We start from the raw sequence: 18,341 nt of genomic DNA on the forward strand, positions 1-18,341 counted from the left end.
GAGTGACTGAAACTCTCCCAAAGTTGACAAAGCTGCTAGGTGGCCCTTTCTGCTCTTTTCTAGGCTCTCCTCACATTTGCATGCATTGGTGAAGCCCCACGTGAGCTGGGGTGATGGGCCTCATACTACCTGCTCAATGTGGAGTGGGGACTAAGCTCACAGCGGTGCACCCCCTCTCTATGAGGTGTGTGCAAAAGATCAGAGACAGACAGGACTGGAGACAAGAAAACAGTTTTCCATTCCTCTTTAACAGTCAAATTCATGGTTTGTGTCCAGGTGATGTTCAGACGACCCAACAGATACAAACTCGTTCTTTCAAATCCAGATTGAGTTACAATTACTTTTCTTTTTCTTGGGTTCTACTTATTGAGATACTGGCAACTCCCTTGAGATGTCTGGTCTGGTAGGTAATAGCCAAGGCAGTCTGAGAGAACGGCATGTGTGTATGTGTGTGTCTGTGCATGTGTGTGTCTGTGTGAGCATGCGTGTCTGTGTGTGTGTGTGTGTGTGTGTGTGTGTGTGTGTGTGTACAGTGGTGCTGGTGAAACCCAGAATAGCTTGCTCTGAAACAAGCAGCCCCAAAGAGCATGTGGCTATTGTTATATCTGGCTGGATCCTCTACTCTCTAAGTTCTGGGGCTACAGGGGATACTGTCTAGACCAGTTCTTTTGGCCCTGGGGTTGGCAGAACACAGAACCAGAAAGCCAAATCGTTGTGCAAATATCTCCCTGCATTTTTTCTGGTAAATGGTCAAGCTGGATGGAAACTAAATCTCAAACAATCACCAAATAGCAATAAGCAAGGGAAGAAATAGATTGCCTGGGTGTTTTTCCAGTCCTTGACAGGGAAGTCCTGGTTCTTGACCCAGTGTAACACTACGGGACGAGATCCTTAGAAAGCACAAGGCTGAGTATGGCTCTCTCCCTCCTTCCAGCTGGGGAACATTCTTACTGTGTCACTGGCCTTTCCTAGACTCAAAGATGGCACTGGGGCAGGACACACACGGCAACTCAGGATTGAAATAATTTATTTACCACTAGAGCACCACAAGAACAGACATACATCGTGTTAAAATACAGCATAATTGGTCGTCAAAGTACAAAACAGCTATTCTTACATTCCAATTTTTTAACCATGCCAACCACAAAATTGTACTGCTGCTTAACACATCTACACCACTGCCCCACTGGCCTACTAACTCCTCCCTTCCCGCCCCCTGCCCTCCCCCCAGCAACACTTATTTATGGGAAACAAAGACCTTGTAGAACCCCCCAATTAAAAACAAAAAGATTCAGGAGATCTTAAAATAGAGCATTTAAAATATTATCAGTGCATTCATAAGGAAAGACAAAAATAATACAAAACAAAATGTCGTTTTTATATGAAAGGAAAATTTTACCTGCAGAAATGAAAGTGATTTACACAGAATTTTTTCTTTTCTTTTTTTTTTCTTTTTGTACCGGGAATCAAACTTAGGACCTTACGCTAGCCAGGCAGGCGGTTGTGCCGCTGATCTATGTCTCCGGCCCTTACCCAGAATTAACAGAAGAGGGGAAGAGGAAAAACTCAACACACACTCAGATCTGGGATCAGGTTATCCCCAACATAAGAGCTGTTCACTATTGTGGCATCCTCCCTAGAGCTCGCTTTTCCAGTTTTCAAACCCGCAAATCAATTCTTCATTTTAACCATGTCAGGATGTTCCAATAAGGAAGTACACCATTCCTGTCTCGTTCTTCTACCCTTAGGTGAAACTGTAACTATCCATTGATTTGTCTACGAATTTTTATCTGAAAGCCAAATAAATGACAAATGCATCCTACAAACCTAGACATGAGGTTCCTCCTCTGAAATGATGCAACAAATCATTTGTGTGAGCCAAGTAAACTCTAGCCCCAGTTATAGATAACTCTCACTCAGGAAAGAATATTTTGATCATGGGAGAATTTGGCTTGTGCCTTTTTTAACCTTCCAAGAACATCTATCAAAAAACCATAATTTTGCCTGGCGTGGTGGTGCACACCTGTAATCCCAGCGCTCAGGAGGCTGAGGCAAGAGGATCGCTGCAAGTTCAAGGCCAGCCTGGGCTACGAAGTGAGTTCAAGGCCAGCCTGAACTGCATAGTGAAACCCTGTCTCAAAACAGATTAAAAAAAAAAAAAAAATTCCTTAACTTCAGTGAAATAAGTGAAATGACTAACGGTGACCTGGATTTTTTCATCCTTTACAAAAAGTAACTAAGAGGTGCATCCTTTCATTTCCCCTGAACACTAAATAATTGATTATAGGAAAAGATATTTCCTGAACTGATTGCTTTTTAGTAACATTAAAATTCTATGAAAATACTAACTAAACCAGCTTAGCTCAGTCACCAGGATTCTGAGTTCAGATCCTTAGATTCTTGTGAAAATTAAAACACTTCTGATTATCTATGTTTCCATAACATTTCCCATTTTCCTAACATCTGAGTTTGATTCAATCTAAATTGAATCTAAATTTGATTCAATTAGTAACAATGACCAAAACATGAAGAAAGATCACTAAATTCCAATCTATTTGTTTTGTAAAAGAAAAAAAAAAAAGACAAAGAAACCCAGGTAGCTTATGTCACAGAAGTGGACAATACACAAAGCACAAGAGAGCAAATGTTATTAAAAATATCTTTGTAGTACAAGGCAAAATCTAGGGGCTTTATTCAAAATACTGGCCAGCTAACAGAAACACAACTAATCATGAGTGATCATTAAAAAGAGTTCAAATTTAAGTCCAATCTAAATCATAGTTGACATTATTACAGAATATAAAAATATGGTAAGAATTTACACATTACATGTGAAGTAGTTAATGTTTTGACTTAATAGTTTGCAAAAGAGATCTGCAGATGTGTTTTCCATTATGCTGGCTTCTATACCCATCTATTTTAATAATACAGGTAGGGTTACATACACCAAAACAAAGGAAAAACCTATAGCATAGGTTTACAGCAAGACTTTAAGGTCCGAAGTTTGACCAATATGTGTCAAAACATTTTGACATTTCACTAGTTTGCTAAACTGACAAAGATCCATATACAATTAAAAGGAAAAAAAAATCTTACAGACTTATTCTGGCTGAAAATTCTTTTATTAACAGGCTTTTTCGTGTTTGAACCCTACACACACGTTCCTCGGGCAATCGTACATGGCATGTGCTTTCAGGTTTTTTTCTTAAGGCAGGCTTGCTCGGTCGTATAACAACCCATGCATTTTTGTTTTCCTTCTTTCTTTCTTTCATTTTTTTTTTTTTTAATCCCATTAATGACCTCTTTTTCTCTGGCTCGTTTGAGTTCAAGTTTCCTTAAGCCATTCTTGAGTTTCTGGCAAAGGATTTGGTCTCCACTTTATACACCTGTTTTATTTTCCAAGGGCAATGAAACGTTCATTATATAATAACACACAATAAATAACTCGCCGGCAAACCTAGGAGGGTGGACCGGGTGCCTAGGGCAGAGCGAGACAGCAAGCGTGGCACAGGAGCGGCGGGACGCGGCAACACCGAGGCACGGGATTCTCCTGGTTTTCATTTTTTTCTTTCACATAATTAACACTAACAAATTCTTCCAGTGTTTTTTTTTTTCCTTTTTCAAAAAAAAAAAAAAAAAATTTTGCTTCTCGTCTCTCTCACTTACAAAGGACAGGAAATGTAGACTAAGGCCTTCTACTCTCTATCTTTTTGTTTCAGATGCCACTTCTAACGCACAGAACACACACTTCCCAAGTGTTTGAACTAGTACCGCTTTTCTCAGAAAGGTTAACACTGATGAACCAAGGCTCTCTTATGTTTTCTTGTTACGCGCATCCTCGCAGTCGTTTTTGCGATGCTCGCCTGGCCGCTGCTCCAAGAACCTTAGCTGCATTTGCAAGACTTGACAATCATGTTAGAGAGCTGCTCAATCTTGGGCGTTTTTCCAACGTAGTAGAGGATGGTGAGCGGCTCCAAGTCCTGAGACACACAGCACGGGGACGCAGAGGCCTCCGGGTTTATGGTATTATACAAGCTGAGGACCTGGGGACAGGGAGAGGACAGGCAGCATTGGGAGAGGAGGAGCAAAAGAAAACCGGAACAATTAGGTTTAAAGGAGCCACTTTGCATTGTTACCAGCCAGAGCACTCGGTATGCAAGGCCAGGTAGTTTTGGCTGGTTATCATTTTTTCTGAGCCCTAAGTTATAGTCAGAATGCGACTGGTATGTGTCCACAGCCATCACCAGATTCATCTTCCCCCACCAAATGCTTTTTCTGTACATCATAAACAAACGACTTTATAAAACTCAAATTGGACAACACTGTTCCTTCAGTAGATTTTCCTCCCTTTTCCAGGAAGTTGGCTCTGGCCTCTACTTTGAGGCCCACGCTTCCCGAGCTTTCAGTATTTGGTCTTGTTTCTACCCTGCTCTGTAACTGAAGTTGTCCCGTGAGCGTACATATCCAATTCCTAAGTGGATGAAGAGCTCACGGCCAGGACTCTGTGGCCTTTGTACCCTGCAGCCCTACGAAGTCTTCCCTGGACAAAATCAGATCCATGTGTTTGGTGAAAAAACGGACGCATGGGTAACTAGAACAATAAAATGCTGTCCTCTGGTTCTCACTGGAACTTGAACCTGTGGAGTAGGTTCCTTACCCTGTCTGCTATGTGAACATGTTTACGTTAGGTGTCTTCTCAGGCATATTTAATGTTACCTAAATTTCCACTTAAAAAAGAAGTCTTTTCATTTACGACTGCTTCATAACAATGGTGATGCTCAGAATGATGTGGAAAGCAGTCTGCATCCTTAATTATTCACTTTCATACATCTTGCTGAAAGTGAAGATCATGATCCACATTCCCTTAACCTTCCCTGGGGTAAACAGGACTGGCTGAGTTGGAGGAGCAGGGAAAGAGTCTAGAACAGAATGTAGGTAGCCCCCTCTCTTCATTCTGGTTTGGTATCAAAGGGGTGTGCAGCTTTCACTAATGCAAGCATGTAGGTTCCCCGCAGTGACACACAGACATTTCCAAGGATGCCATTAATGTGTTACTCAAACAGCAAGTGACCTTTTCCTCGAGATTCACGGCAATTTTTTCAGCCTAAGACAGAAGATCCGTTCAGCACAGCAACACTGACTACTTTATTAAGCTACCCCTGGCTTCTTGGGTAACTGTCCAAACCACATATTTGTGACCATGACAGTTATTCTTCCTCTCTCCTTGAAAAACAGGCATGGTCTCAGCCTTCACACACTCCTTCTGTGTATCGGGGAGGAGAATTATGTTTCTACTTGGCAGCGGGGCCTTGCCCACATTACGGCTACTGCGGCCGCAGCCCGGATGGAACAGCCTGGCCAGAGAGTGCAGACAAAGGGACAGGCGCGAGCAAGCCTCCCTCACGTGGCCAAGCACGTGGACCCCAGGGTGCCGAGGCCTGGGGGTGGGGAAGGGGAGCCATATTTGTCAATCTGAGCTCCAGCCTATGTGTGCATTTATAAATAAATAGACTTCAGATTCCACTCCCACATAATTTTTCATAGGCAAGAAACAGGCATTTTTATAACATAGATTGTCTCGGATAATTGATAACCTCCAAGCTCCTGAACGTAACTGAAAGCATTATGTGGTCTTTTTGGCAGGAGACTCATTTTCCTACCCTGCCGTGAAGGCAATCTTTCCAAGGCTTCTTTAATAGGGAGATTTACAGAGGAATAAGGAGCAGAGGAGAAAGCCTCCCCATGTGGCCACATTTTAGGAATTAAACTCTGTGGGACAGAGCGAACGGAGGCCCAGTTATGCAACAAGGAGGGCTGCGTTCCAAGCCCTGGTCTGTCCCTAACCTTCTGTTGCCCATGGGCGAGTCATCTAGGCCTGGTTTCTTTAGAAAAATGAAAGGTTTGGACAGAGAACTTACAGGGTCCTTCCCATCTCTAAAATCCTGCATCAGGAGACACCAGGCAGGAGGATATAGACAAATGTGAGACAAAGGCCTTGCTAACGTGTGCCAGAAACCCATGGCCTCCAGTCCTGGACCTTCCATCCAAATCATGGTCCTCAGGGAAGCAGCTGGATAAAATACTCATGCTTTTGGTTACTTTGGGTAATAGTCAGAAAGACTTAGAGGTGCTAATTTTCAAATGGTTTTCACATATTCCTATCTTCCTATCTCACAACTTTGAGTCTGGCATTGTTTTAAAAATCACCGTCAATATAGACATTCTTTTCTACTGATAAAAACTTGAGATTCAGAGAGAGGTTAAATGACACCCTAATTGTCATATGCTAGTAAACCACCATGCTAAGGCATTATTTGGAGTCTCCACTGTTCTTTCCAACCGACAGCCTGTGGTGGAGGTGACACTGGATTCTTTTCTTAGACAGAGATCCAAGTCCCTTTACACCTTCTTTATACATGACACTATGTAATATGTGGATTCGAGCTGCCTTTTCCCGCTACCAATCTATGCTTATACTCGTGAAGCATATAAAACCAAGAACACATTAATGAAGCTTCCTTCAAGTTGCTTATAATCTACTGTTTCAAACAGATCAAGGGTCTTGTTGATTTTATCTACTGCCTATGTTTCTCTTCCTCATCCAAACAGATCCACCCAGCACCCATGCACGTGTGATGGCGAAAGGCCACCAGGTCCGCTACCATTCACTTAGAAACGTGTCCTGGAGTCAGCACAGCTGGTCACTGGGAACCCAGGAGCCAAGTTACTAAATACTTACCCTGCTGTGCTGAGTGTCTGAGCTCCACAGATATGGGCAGGCCCCGGCACAGAAGTTGGCATTGTACCCTTTAGGTTCATGAATCCATTTCCACCCAAGATCCCTCTTGAAATCAATGTAAAGTGGACGCAGGCAGCAATTATCCTGCACATTTCTGTGGAAAGAAAGAGCAGTGCAGATTTTACAGTGGTGTTCCCACCCACCAACTCCAAACCACAGCAGTGATTCGTTTGTCCAACAAACATCCGATGATCAGTGAGCAGGGGCTAAATTTCCCTGTAATCTCAGGTGACTTTCACAATGGGATGTGGTGGGAATTCCCTGGACGACTCTCCCTTGTGGTTGTACACCCTAACTCCCTGCCTGTGACCTAAAAAGCCGAACCTCTTCCCTCAAATGACCAGATAGAAGCAGGGAGGTGGTTAGGAGGGATACCAACCAATCAGTGAACCGACTGATCAGCCAACCAAGCCCAGGCTAGTCTGGCATCTGGCTTCAAATGCCATTTCACATATAAAATGAATGAAAAGTGGCAGCCATAATTGAAGAACCATCTGAAGCTCCTCCTCTGAGACAAGATCTACTTCACCACATATTCCTGGATATGGGAATGAACTAGATACGAAAAGAAACAGAATCTTACTAAGTGCAAGCACTGACACTAGCATCCAAAAGATGTTGCTCTGCTTGTGGCCTCAGACATGCTGAGCACTTTTATCCCAGAGGACCCCAGACTGCCTTATTACTGTTAGCTGGGCATAGCAGTACACACTTGTAATTCCAGAACTCTGGAGGCTGAGGCAGGAGGATCATAAGTTCAAGCCCAACCTGGGCAATTTAGCAGTCTAGTGAGACTCTGTCTCAAGAGAAAGAAAGAAAGGAAGAAAGGAAGAAAGAAGAAAGAAAGAAAGAAAGAAAGAAAGAAAGAAAGAAAGAAAGAAAGAAAGGAAGGAAGGAAGGAAGAAAGAAAGAAAGAAAAGGAAAACTGAGCATAGAGTATGTAGCTCAATGTAAAGGCCCTGGGTTCAATCTCCAGTAAAGCCAAAATGAAAAGATAAAACAAAAAATGAATAAATAAAGCCACACCTAAAGCCCAAATCAGAGCCCTCTTCTTACCATATTTGATAAGGAACCTTGAGGAGCATTCACTCTCTTCCTCCATGAATTCACACAGGAATCCTCCCTGTTCTTCACTTCCAACTGCAGCTAAGATATGACAGGTGGCACTTTGCTACCCTCTCGTCTCCTCTACTGCAAAAGGAGCTGGCCATGGGCACTCTGAAGAGAGGGGAAGGCTTCGTGTACGTGGAAAAAGGTTCAATCAACTCCTATTTCCTCTGGGAAATGAGCAAAGAGCTCATTTTTCTTTTTTAACATCAAAGCCCTTCAGAAGATTTTGGGGCGTAATTTCAGGGGCTAGTTTATCCCTTCACACTTGGTTCTTTGCTAAGGAGTTGGTGAATGCAACCCAGAAGTAACTGTTTTAAGCCTGTATGAGGACAGTGAGGAGCAGTGCAGTGAGGTCCGTGCGCTGCACTGTCCTATGCTGGTCTAGATGGATGCGTGCCATTCAGGCTGTTGTGCAGGAGAAGAAAGGAAAGGCGGGATGAGGGTTAGTAGAGGCAATCATGGGGTCTCATTTTCATTTCTTTACCTAAAGCAATAGGCCGCGTCCAAAGCGCGCTTCTTCCGCCGGTTGGAAGGTGCCGACTCAAGTCTGTAGGAGGGCAATAACATTAGCAGGAGATGTGGGGTCTTCCCACTGTTTGTTTTCCTAGTGGACTTTACAGTTTTCTGATCACCACTGGTATATGTGGAGGTGCCATCAATACCTTGAAAAAATGCATTTGAGTAACAAACATTTAGCTTTTCCTTCATCACACATCAGCAGCTACATCTATATTTTTTCCTTTGCAAATTGTCACAAATGGCAGTGATGACCACCACGGCCTGGCTATTGTCATTCCCCCAAGGAAACAGAGAGGACAGGATGACCACGGGTGACCACACTTCTCAATGGTGCTCTTGTCAGAAGGCTGTTCCTTGTCAAAGGGAGGCTGTAGCTTAAAGCAGACCTACCTAAGACGTCTCTGACCTATGGCCCAAGGGCAGTCTAGGCCGCTGACCTGAGTCACTGCTCAGTGTGGGCTGTGTTCAGACCTTTGACAGCAGAGCACTCAGCTACAGAACCTGCTTTGTCACCCTCTGGTTTACTCCCTTCCCGGGACAGCTATCCACAGAAGACTTTGCTAAGGAACATAAACTGACACTCAGCTAAATGGCAGTGAATTAGGTTCAAGTGAAATAGAAGTCACCCTTACCTAATGCTATTTTGGGAAGCTGTGAAGAAAGGGCTTTTTCATTTTCATTTATTTTATGGCATCCTCAACGCTCTCCTGATTCCATCTGAGATTTAGAAACCTGAGCTCCCCAAAGCATGCTCAGGAGACTGCCTGTTTAAGCATTTAATCTCCACACTCAAGAGAACCAGGGCTGGGTTAGAGACTGAAGTGAATCTCTGGACCTCTGGGAGTATTTTTCCACAAGCATGGGCCATGGTGGCCTTGTGAAAGTGGACAGAGGTTCTGGATGATGTTAGAAAGGAAGAGAAATCAGTGCCTTGACCTGGCAGTACAGGCTGGGACTGCCCCAGCCTGTGGGCACGCTCTTCCCACCTCTGCTCACCTGGTGACTCACTGTCCAGTACAAAGAGTGACTCAGTTCGTCACAGCTCCTCATTCTCCCTGACTTGTAGTTTAGTCACTTAGAGTGAGCACGGGGAAAAATCTTTTTATGTTTTATAAGCTACTATAAAGTTCTGGTAAGGAAGACCCTGCAAAAGCTGGGTACAAGTTAGAAAAGGTACACGGTGCCAATATATAGAAGGCTGAGTTACAGAAACTACAACATAAGAAGACTCCTTTCTTTGGTGAAATCAAGTTGTCTGCTCTGAACAATCGGCTTAGGGAATTATCAATAGGCTTCAATGAATGCATGCTTTCTACTCTTAGAATATGAAAATACACGGAAACTTGCTTCACTTAAATGAAGAATAAAGGGCTTAGCTGACTATTTTAATTGTCTGAAGGGTTAATGAATCAGTAAGTTACACTGACCACTCCATCCCCGGGCAATGAGCCTTGGAAACTCAGAACCAATCTCTTTTCCCTTTTTTCCAATCTTTTCTGCACCTTCTAGCTTCCTCCAACTATATCATTGCCCTCATTGTAAAACTCCCCATCTCACCAATTTATCACATGCAAATCGACTCCATCCCCCACGAAATCACAATGGAAGTCCTCCCCCATCTCAGATGACCGATTTTCACTTACCTGCAAATCTTGCTTCTAGCTCTTCACTTTTATTGGGTATGATGTAATTATTCGATGGCACAAAGGTGCAGCAGGGACAGTGTAAACTTATTTTAAATCCAAGATTCCTGTCTGGAAAACATTAAGTCAAGGAGGTCATTTGCGTGTGTGTCAATGCCCTTAAATCTGCAGTCAATTTACAATAACTGAGGGCCGCTGAACACTAGGGAGAAGACGAGAGGGCATCCCCGACCTTTATGGTGAAGCCACTCGTGGACAGCATCTGTCACATCGAAGGACAGCCATTCGCCTTCTGCTCTTGTTTTCACAACTTTGCTGTCGATGTAGCGCTGGTTTGGAGATGTTAAATCTTTGGATTTGAGGATCTAAAGGGAAAGAGCAAGAGAAAAAGCTCCATTGGCATACTGACAATGATAACCCATGCCACTGACATGATCCCAGTGTATTATCTAAATTTATCTCTGCTCTGGTCTCTCCATGCACTGCCACCTCAACAGCAGGGCCACACGTGCAAAACGTAGCACCAGGCCATCTGCCATGAAAAATAGAGCTACTAAATCAGCTGTCTGTTATGATAAAGGTGACACAAACCATAAAGCCAAGTGTCTAAAAGAAACTGACTGTAATGATTTTACTTTGCTGACATAAGCTTTGCAGGGCTTCATCCATAAAGCCTATGCTATTAAGTTCATGGTTTCGTTGTTCTGCCTCTTTTCTTTGGGTACTGAGGGATAGGGAGGGACAGGAAGAGGGGTTCAGTTCAGAGGACTCAGGATCACCCTCCAAAGTCTCTGAACTGCAAATCTTCTTCTAGTAACAAGAAAAAGGTCTAATCTTTGATCCCTAAGTCCATTGGCATTAAAATGTGTGTCCTGCCTCAGCTGTGGAGGTAAGACTCTCACTGGGATTTTGACTCTCCATGTGACTTGCTCTGATTTATGAAGATATTCCACATCCTGCAGTCGAAGAATGAACTTGGGCAGGAGCAATCTGGCTTAGTGTGCGGAAGACAATCTGAAAGCAAATCAGCCTGGACCCTGGGACTCCAGGAAAATACCTTTGTTTCAAATAAGTACAGAGCAACTGTGGCATTCTTGGGTTTCTACAGGAAATAAACACTTGAGGCAGTTTCTAACAATACTATCTTGAAATCATAGTGTTTCATGAACTAACCCACCACCCCGTGTCTCCTAGAGCTAGAACAAATCCAAGCCCTGCTCTGTAGCCTGGCTCTGCTCATCCTAAGGTGCTCAAACATCATTCAGTCTAAGTCTGCTGTGGTCATTTCATGCCATGGGTTTGGTCTCTACACCCATAAGTGTCTTGAGGTCAGAGGTCATGTCTTCAGTGTGACATCATTCCAAGCACAGCACTCAATGGAAGCCATGTCTATTAAAGGACTGTCAGAATACCAAGAACATTTATTAACTCTCCAAATCTCATAGAGCAAAAATGTGAAATCTTCCCTCCGATTTTGAAATCTACTTTCCTTCTGTGTGTATACACAATTTGCTTCAGGTAATTTGGCAACAAACGCTTCCTGGAATATTTGGCCTTACAGTAGACTTTTATTTTTCTGGAATAGGAAAGCATAGAAAAGGAAAGAGATTCATACACTTAGATTCTTGAGTGCCCTCCTAAATTTAAGACAAATCCTACACCATAGACCTCCCCCGGTGGTCCAATGAAACCCACTAAATGGAAAGAATCTAGAGGCGCTGGTAATGTGATCCTGGAACAGCCAAGAGATTCTTTTTGTGAACTACGGGAAACCAGGAAACATGACTCAAGAGCCGGACACAATGGCCTCTGGGCTTGCCACGTATTATTTCACTCCATTTTGTCTTCACGATGCTCCTGTAAGGTAGATGAAGGGAACTGGAACTCAGAGAGGTGAAGTCACTTGCCAGAACCTCACTGCAAGCAAGTGTGGGGGAGGATGCAAGGCAGCCCGACCAGTTTCCCACCGCAGTGCTGGACTTGCAGGCCAAAAGCAGTTATGGGAGCCAGAGTTGGATCATGATTCACCTTCACCCCTTTCCAGATGGCAGAAAACATTCCGTAGGGACAGCAAAGACCTTTAAATAAGATTAGAATCAATGAGGGTACAGGATGAAAGTATAACATGGTGGAATATAAACGCAGTTAATGCTGACATGTAGATGCAACTTTCAAAGTACGGCTTAACGGTGGGAAATCCTCCGAGAATAACAGTTTGCTACGAAAATAACTCCCAGTTAGGCAAATGTGACATCATTTATCCAATGGAGAATAAATGGCATAATTAACCTAATATGAGATAAGGATGATAAAAACAATGGTTGAGAAGACGTTTTCAGACATTCCCATCTGCCTCACTGGCTAAAACTTACTAACACACACAGAACTCACTTTTCTGTCTTTAAAGTTTTCTTTTAGTTGATTTTCTACAGGACGAATTGTCGTGCAATCCTTTACATATTTGCTGAGCTCCTAAGTAACACACTGTATGTATTATTTATTGTTATATAACTAATACGTAGACACACTACCTAGAACAAAACATTACTTTCACTGTTGAATTAATTATATATATTAGTATATCATGATATAATCTATAACACAGTTTATAACATGCAAATTATATACGAAATTACATTTATATCATATATTAACTTCCTATGACTGTATGACTCATGCACACATATCTATATTTATATGATATTCAGCCTCACTGAATACACAAAATTTTAAAAAATAGATAAATTATTACCACCTTGAGCAAGTGAACAGACAAAACCGCAGATTAGCAAATTTATGGAAATTCTTTATGTCATAGAGAAGAAATAAATGTGGATTATCTTGCTTTAGAAAGAAAAGAAAGGTACAGAAGAGACTCTGGAGCTTTCTTGCTTTAAATCTCACTAGAAGTCTGAGGGGTAAGGGCTGCCCTAACCGTACAGCCCACAGAGCTACAAGCATGGGCAGCCTCATGTGCTTCCGTGGCTAAAGGGTCCTCTCAGCATCCTTCTTTTCTTGTCTTTTCTTTTCCTCTTCCTACTCCTCTCTTTCTTCTCCTTCTTCTCCTCCTTCTTCTCCTTCTCCTTCTTCTTCTCCTTCCTCTTCTTCTCCTTCTTCTCCTTCTTCTTTTTACTAGTTCATGATTCAAGAACATGTAAATCACTCAATAAACACGGCAAACTGTATAATTCTGAAACAGAGAAGTGACTTGGTCTTTCCAGTCCGCTGTCTTGAACTTTATGGACAAGGAGTTTTTCAACCTGCTTGTTGCTTCTGAACTGCATTCTTCTTCTCCAGTCCTTAGCAGAGCAGGAGAAAGCCACTTCCTCACTGGGAGACTGTCCCTCATGTTCTTGGAGACAATTATTAAGCCCCACTCGGTGTGCTCAACTTCTCCCTCTAAAATAAACTCAGCTCCTGTAGACCATAGTTAGAGGGGGAATTTCCAAACCTTTCATTATCCAGGCGGCTAACGAGGATGGAAGACGCTACGTGGAGGCATTCTTCCTACAGCTTCACGTCCTCACCTCAGAGCTGTCCAGCAAATCTTCCAATCACATTTCAGCACAGCTTCTTAACTTGAGAGCTATCTGCTTCCTCATAACGGTCACAGCTGCCTCTGCCCTGCTTATGTGCCACTGATCACTACACCGAGCTACACCAAGAGTGAAGAAGGCATGGGAAGAAACTTCTACCATTGCTCATTTGTCTTCTCTTTAAGTTCAGAATTTATACAGAAAGTGACCACATCCATCACCTTCTGCTTCTGATTTACGCTGTGCAGTCTGCCCTTCTTCAGTCTCCACGGCAAAGACAGGAATGTGAACATTCCTGACTATGCGGCGGCCTTTTGCTAGATCCTCAGCTGCTTGTTTCTACATTTCTTTGCACATAGTTATCATGACTGAGATAAGCATGTTGAGCTGTAGGAGCTTTCCTCACTGGCTTATATACTTCACCGCAGGTCCCATTAACCACTCTTCTCCACTTGGTGTTCCTGTTCTGTTCTAGGAATGCACTGGGACCCACAGTGCCCTGGGGCTCGTTGCTGAGAAGATGCTGTCCAAGCACTTCCAGTCCTCCCAGTGGATCTGTGCACTTAGCATCTGCCATATGTTTACGAACCTGCTCATGACACTGGGACTTCTTCCTGCTACTGTGGGAGTTAATCAAATGATTCAAACTGGTTATACAATACAGGACCAATAGAAAAGAGCTGCGGCTACTGCAAAAAATTTTTTTTGAATGCCTTGAAAGTCAAAATTTATAGAAAAAAGTTTCCTGGAAAAGAGTTTGGCCATTCCTCACAACAGTAAACTTGGAGCAATTCCACTCCTGGGCAAAACCCTGTAGAGTGACAGCAGACAAACAAGTATGTATGTTCCCACCAATACTCTCCACCGTATTCTGCACAACAGCCCAAAGGTGGCGGGGGGTTGGCAAGTGCAGGTGAGCACACACACTAGCGATAGTTTATGGACAGTGAAATATTAGCCATAAAAGGGAAGGGGTACAGTCGTACGCCTCAGCATGGATGAAATGCGAGGATATTGTGCTGAGTCGCATAAGCCAGACACAAACGGTTTCACTCACATGAGAACCCAGAGTGAGCAAAACTCACAGAGACAAAGGGCAGAAGAGGTTACCAGGGGCTGGGAGGAGAGGGTAGCAGGCCATTATGGTGTAGTGGGTACGGAACTGCTGGTTGGGATGAAAAGAATTCTGGAAAAGGATCGTGATCATGGCCACACAGTACTGTGAACATGCTTAATGTCACTGAATTTTTTTTTTGCCAGTACTGGGAATCGAACTCACGACCTCACACTTTCCAGGCAGGTGCTGTGCAACTGAGATAAATCCCCAGCCCATGTCACTGAATTTTGTAAAGAATGATTAAAAGGTAATTTTGCTGATATAGATAGATAGATAGATAGATAGATAGATAGATATAGGTATAGATGTAGATATAGATATATAATTTCCACAATAATTTTTCCTAGTTTTAGGTGTGAGAGAGATAGCCATAAAACAGGTAACGGAATGAGATAATACGAGTGCAATTCTGCACTCTGATTGCTCAGCATGGTCCTTCAGCTTCTTTTTCTACCTCACAGAAAGTAAAAAGTGGAAATCGTAGATGATGCCCTATGCATGTGGTTCACGTAAAAAATAAATGCAGCATAGATTGGCAACTGGCTGGGTATGTCAAAAAAATTTCTTTGCCTTTCAAAAATACTCAGTATGAGTGTGTGTATTTGTGTGTGTCTACATGTATACATATATTTACATATATTTGCTTTAAGTTTAAAAATTTAAGAGCACATCTGTCTCTTTCTCTTACGTCTTTCTAATCCTCTCCTTTAACTTCTTTCTTTTCTTTATTTACATAGCTGACCAACAACAGTTCCTGACTGAATGAGAAAGGAGGGTCTCTAAAGTCCTGAAGGTGAGATGTGGCTGTCTCTGGCCCGGCCACCACCCACAGAGGTGCTTGACACTACCTTCATTGCATTAGCGCCACACACACATTCCATACACCATGTGCATGATTCCCGTACCTCTGGCAAGGCTCTGAGCTCTTTACCCAGTCACAAAACCCCTACACAAAAGGATTCATTCATTTCTCCACCACTGGAAAGCAGCCAGCCAAGAAGTGGATAGCAGTGGGAAGTCACTCATATTACCCAATAGTGTGGAGGTTAAAAAAAAAAAAAGAATTAAAAGGCTAGCTGCAAAATTCTAGCCAGAGAAAATCTTAGAATTAAAGGAGCAGTGCTCTAAATCAACTTAAGATTTGGCTTTGACATCAATGGTGACATCTCTTATATTCTTACGAGACACTGCAGAGAGTTATAAGAAAGCACTGGAAATTCGTGTTAGTTCCCATGTTCAGATAGTAAGGGTCCTGCAGAGAACCCAAGGCCTAATTCAATGAGATAGACTTCCAGTGGAAAATAAATTTAACACTAGGGAGGCAGAGAAGAACTGACACCAAATTAACGTGTCAGCTCCTAAGGCTTTAAATGCATTTAATGTTTTTACTGTGCTTAATATTTAAATTTTTTTAAGTGCTTTGAGTGTTTGGGGTGACTTGTGTAGAATGAGCTACAAATGCTGAATTCAGCACTCACTCTGCAGCTAGAGCACGATTCTCTCAGATCCGTTTGACCACCAGTCACTCACATCAGTACCAGAAAGCACTAGTGCGGAAAAGCATGCAGCGGCCATCTGCTCCGGCCCAACACAGCCCATTCTTTGTCTAAAGCTCTCTCTTGATGATGAACTCGCTATTTCGTGAGAAAGACCATCATTGTCACTTTGGCATAATTTAAATTGTTGAGATTCTTACAATTTCCCTCAAGGGGTCTCAGCTAACGATAGTACCACTGGCTCCTATTTGTATGAGCTTTGCAGATCTTCCAATATTTAAAGATTTTCACATATTTTTTAGTCTTCACAAAAACCCTATGAAGTGGGCCTCATGGTCCTCATGATACATTCGGTGTATCATCCCAGCACTGGAGGAACAGCCTCGGGAAGGTCACACTCTCTTCATGCTAGTGAATTCTGTCTTTCAGGATTAAATTTTGCTCTTTGCAGTAAGATATGGAAATTCTCCTTCTGCACCATGGCAGGCTCCAACCACAGAGGTGATTTCCTTCCGGACAAGGCCAAAGGGCTACATTGTTCTGGTCAAACCTCTTTTCCATGTCTTTCTTAAAACAAGTTCAACAGACTTCACATGGGGTCCAGCAGAACACGCAGGATCTACAGAATGTAATTTGATTTTCCACACCAAGTCTTTCCTTGAAGGGAGGAAGACAGAAGTAGTACAGGAAGGCAAGCAGGGAGGGGAGACTGGTGTCCAGATTCAGTCTGCATCAGAAACACCTTGAGGGTTCCTGAGAACAGCATGTCGGGCCCCAGCCCTACAGTGTCTGATTTAATAGGAGGCTGCCGTGGCCCCCAAATCTGTATTTCTAACCTTCCCACGTGGTGCAGAAGCTGCGGGCACGGGTACCTGTCAGACCACCACTGCTGCGGTCTAGGTTTATGTACTTTGTCCTTTGTTATGCAAACCATGCCTATGTCCTCAGTAACCTTGAACTTCATTATTGGGTCCAGGCTTCTTCCTTTGGGGAGTGTGTATCTCAGGTTTACTCTTCAACACCCAGGCCAACCCTCCCAGCCAGGTAGCACCAGCGACTGTATGCCGCACGCCTTCACTAGGCTGCTGATAACAAGCCCAAACCAGAACCTGCTCCTGGATCTTAGCTGCTTCCCTACTGGCTGGCTGTTTCTTTAGCCAGCAATCGGTGCTGTGTTGTACAGCCGAGAACAGTGGCATTTCACTAGCTGAAGGGAGCTGCAGCGCGCATTTAGACCAGCAGTCCTGTCCGCCTGGGTGGGCTGTGTACCTGTTCATCTCCTCAGCGGCCCCACTGGAAGCTTTGAAGAATCACAGGCTGTGCCAGTGCCCTTGAAAGCCAGTAGTGTAGGAGTGAAAAGGGTCAGAGGCTTTGGAGTCAGATAAATCCATGCTGTTCTTGGCTGGATATGCAGTTTTCAAATCCACTGTACCTTCACCGAGAAAACCCAGTGATGAGGTAGGCAAAGAGCTGGTCGCACAGGTTGGCACTCAGTCAAGGTGATTATTATAATTATGCTCCTTAGCTGGTGAAAACCTTCCAGAGGCTCCTAGCACCCAGTGAGTAAGCTTTAAACCCCTTCGTTCAGGTTGTAATACCCAGCCTGACACCGACACACCCTCACAGACTCACTTTCCCTCCCAGGAACCCTCAGCTGAGCCTCACCCTAAAACTGTCTTTATACCACCAGAAACCCTTCCCCCTCCCAACTTTCACCTAAAAAACACCCACCTTAAACCAAACTAAAACAAAATACCACTTCCATTTTTCAAATTCAAACTATGGGTCCAGCCTTTCAGTGAAATGCTTTCTTCCACCCTGCGAAGAAAGTCTGATTTCCTTCCCTAGCTCCCCATGCAATCTCAAGATATGCTGCACTTCTGTCCGCTGGCACACAGACCCTTCCAGGGTGACATGTGTGTAAATGTTCACTTCCTCCAGTGAGACACCAAGTCCCCAAAAGATAGAGAGAAACACAAACTTCTTGAAATTTCCACACTTGTAGCACTGCAGGTAAGGAATATATATTCACTGGTTTAATCTTAGAGAAACCTGACTCTGTGGATTGAAATCTTAACACTACTAATTTCCTGGCATGCAGACTGACACCAAAGCACACTC

At 43.4% G+C, this 18,341-nt stretch overlaps 1 protein-coding gene across 2 annotated transcripts in view; it reads right to left on the reverse strand.

The window, feature by feature from the left end:
- Positions 1–3,103: 3,103 nt before the first annotated feature.
- Tgfb2 (transforming growth factor, beta 2) overlaps positions 3,104–18,341 on the reverse strand; it is a 74,300-nt gene continuing 59,062 nt past the window's right edge. For both annotated transcript variants that reach the window (XM_005374702.2, XM_005374703.2), the window contains 5 exons: positions 10,304–10,436; positions 10,072–10,182; positions 8,394–8,571; positions 6,740–6,893; positions 3,104–4,043 (listed from right to left, as the gene is read on the reverse strand). In XM_005374702.2, coding sequence (XP_005374759.1) covers positions 3,885–4,043; positions 6,740–6,893; positions 8,394–8,571; positions 10,072–10,182; positions 10,304–10,436 — 735 coding nt within the window. In that variant the 3' untranslated portion in view covers positions 3,104–3,884. The remainder of the gene's footprint in view (positions 4,044–6,739; positions 6,894–8,393; positions 8,572–10,071; positions 10,183–10,303; positions 10,437–18,341) is intronic.

The sequence above is a fragment of the Chinchilla lanigera genome, unplaced genomic scaffold (assembly GCF_000276665.1).
Source record: "Chinchilla lanigera isolate Chin_1 unplaced genomic scaffold, ChiLan1.0 scaffold00005, whole genome shotgun sequence".
Taxonomy (NCBI): Eukaryota; Metazoa; Chordata; class Mammalia; order Rodentia; family Chinchillidae; genus Chinchilla; species Chinchilla lanigera.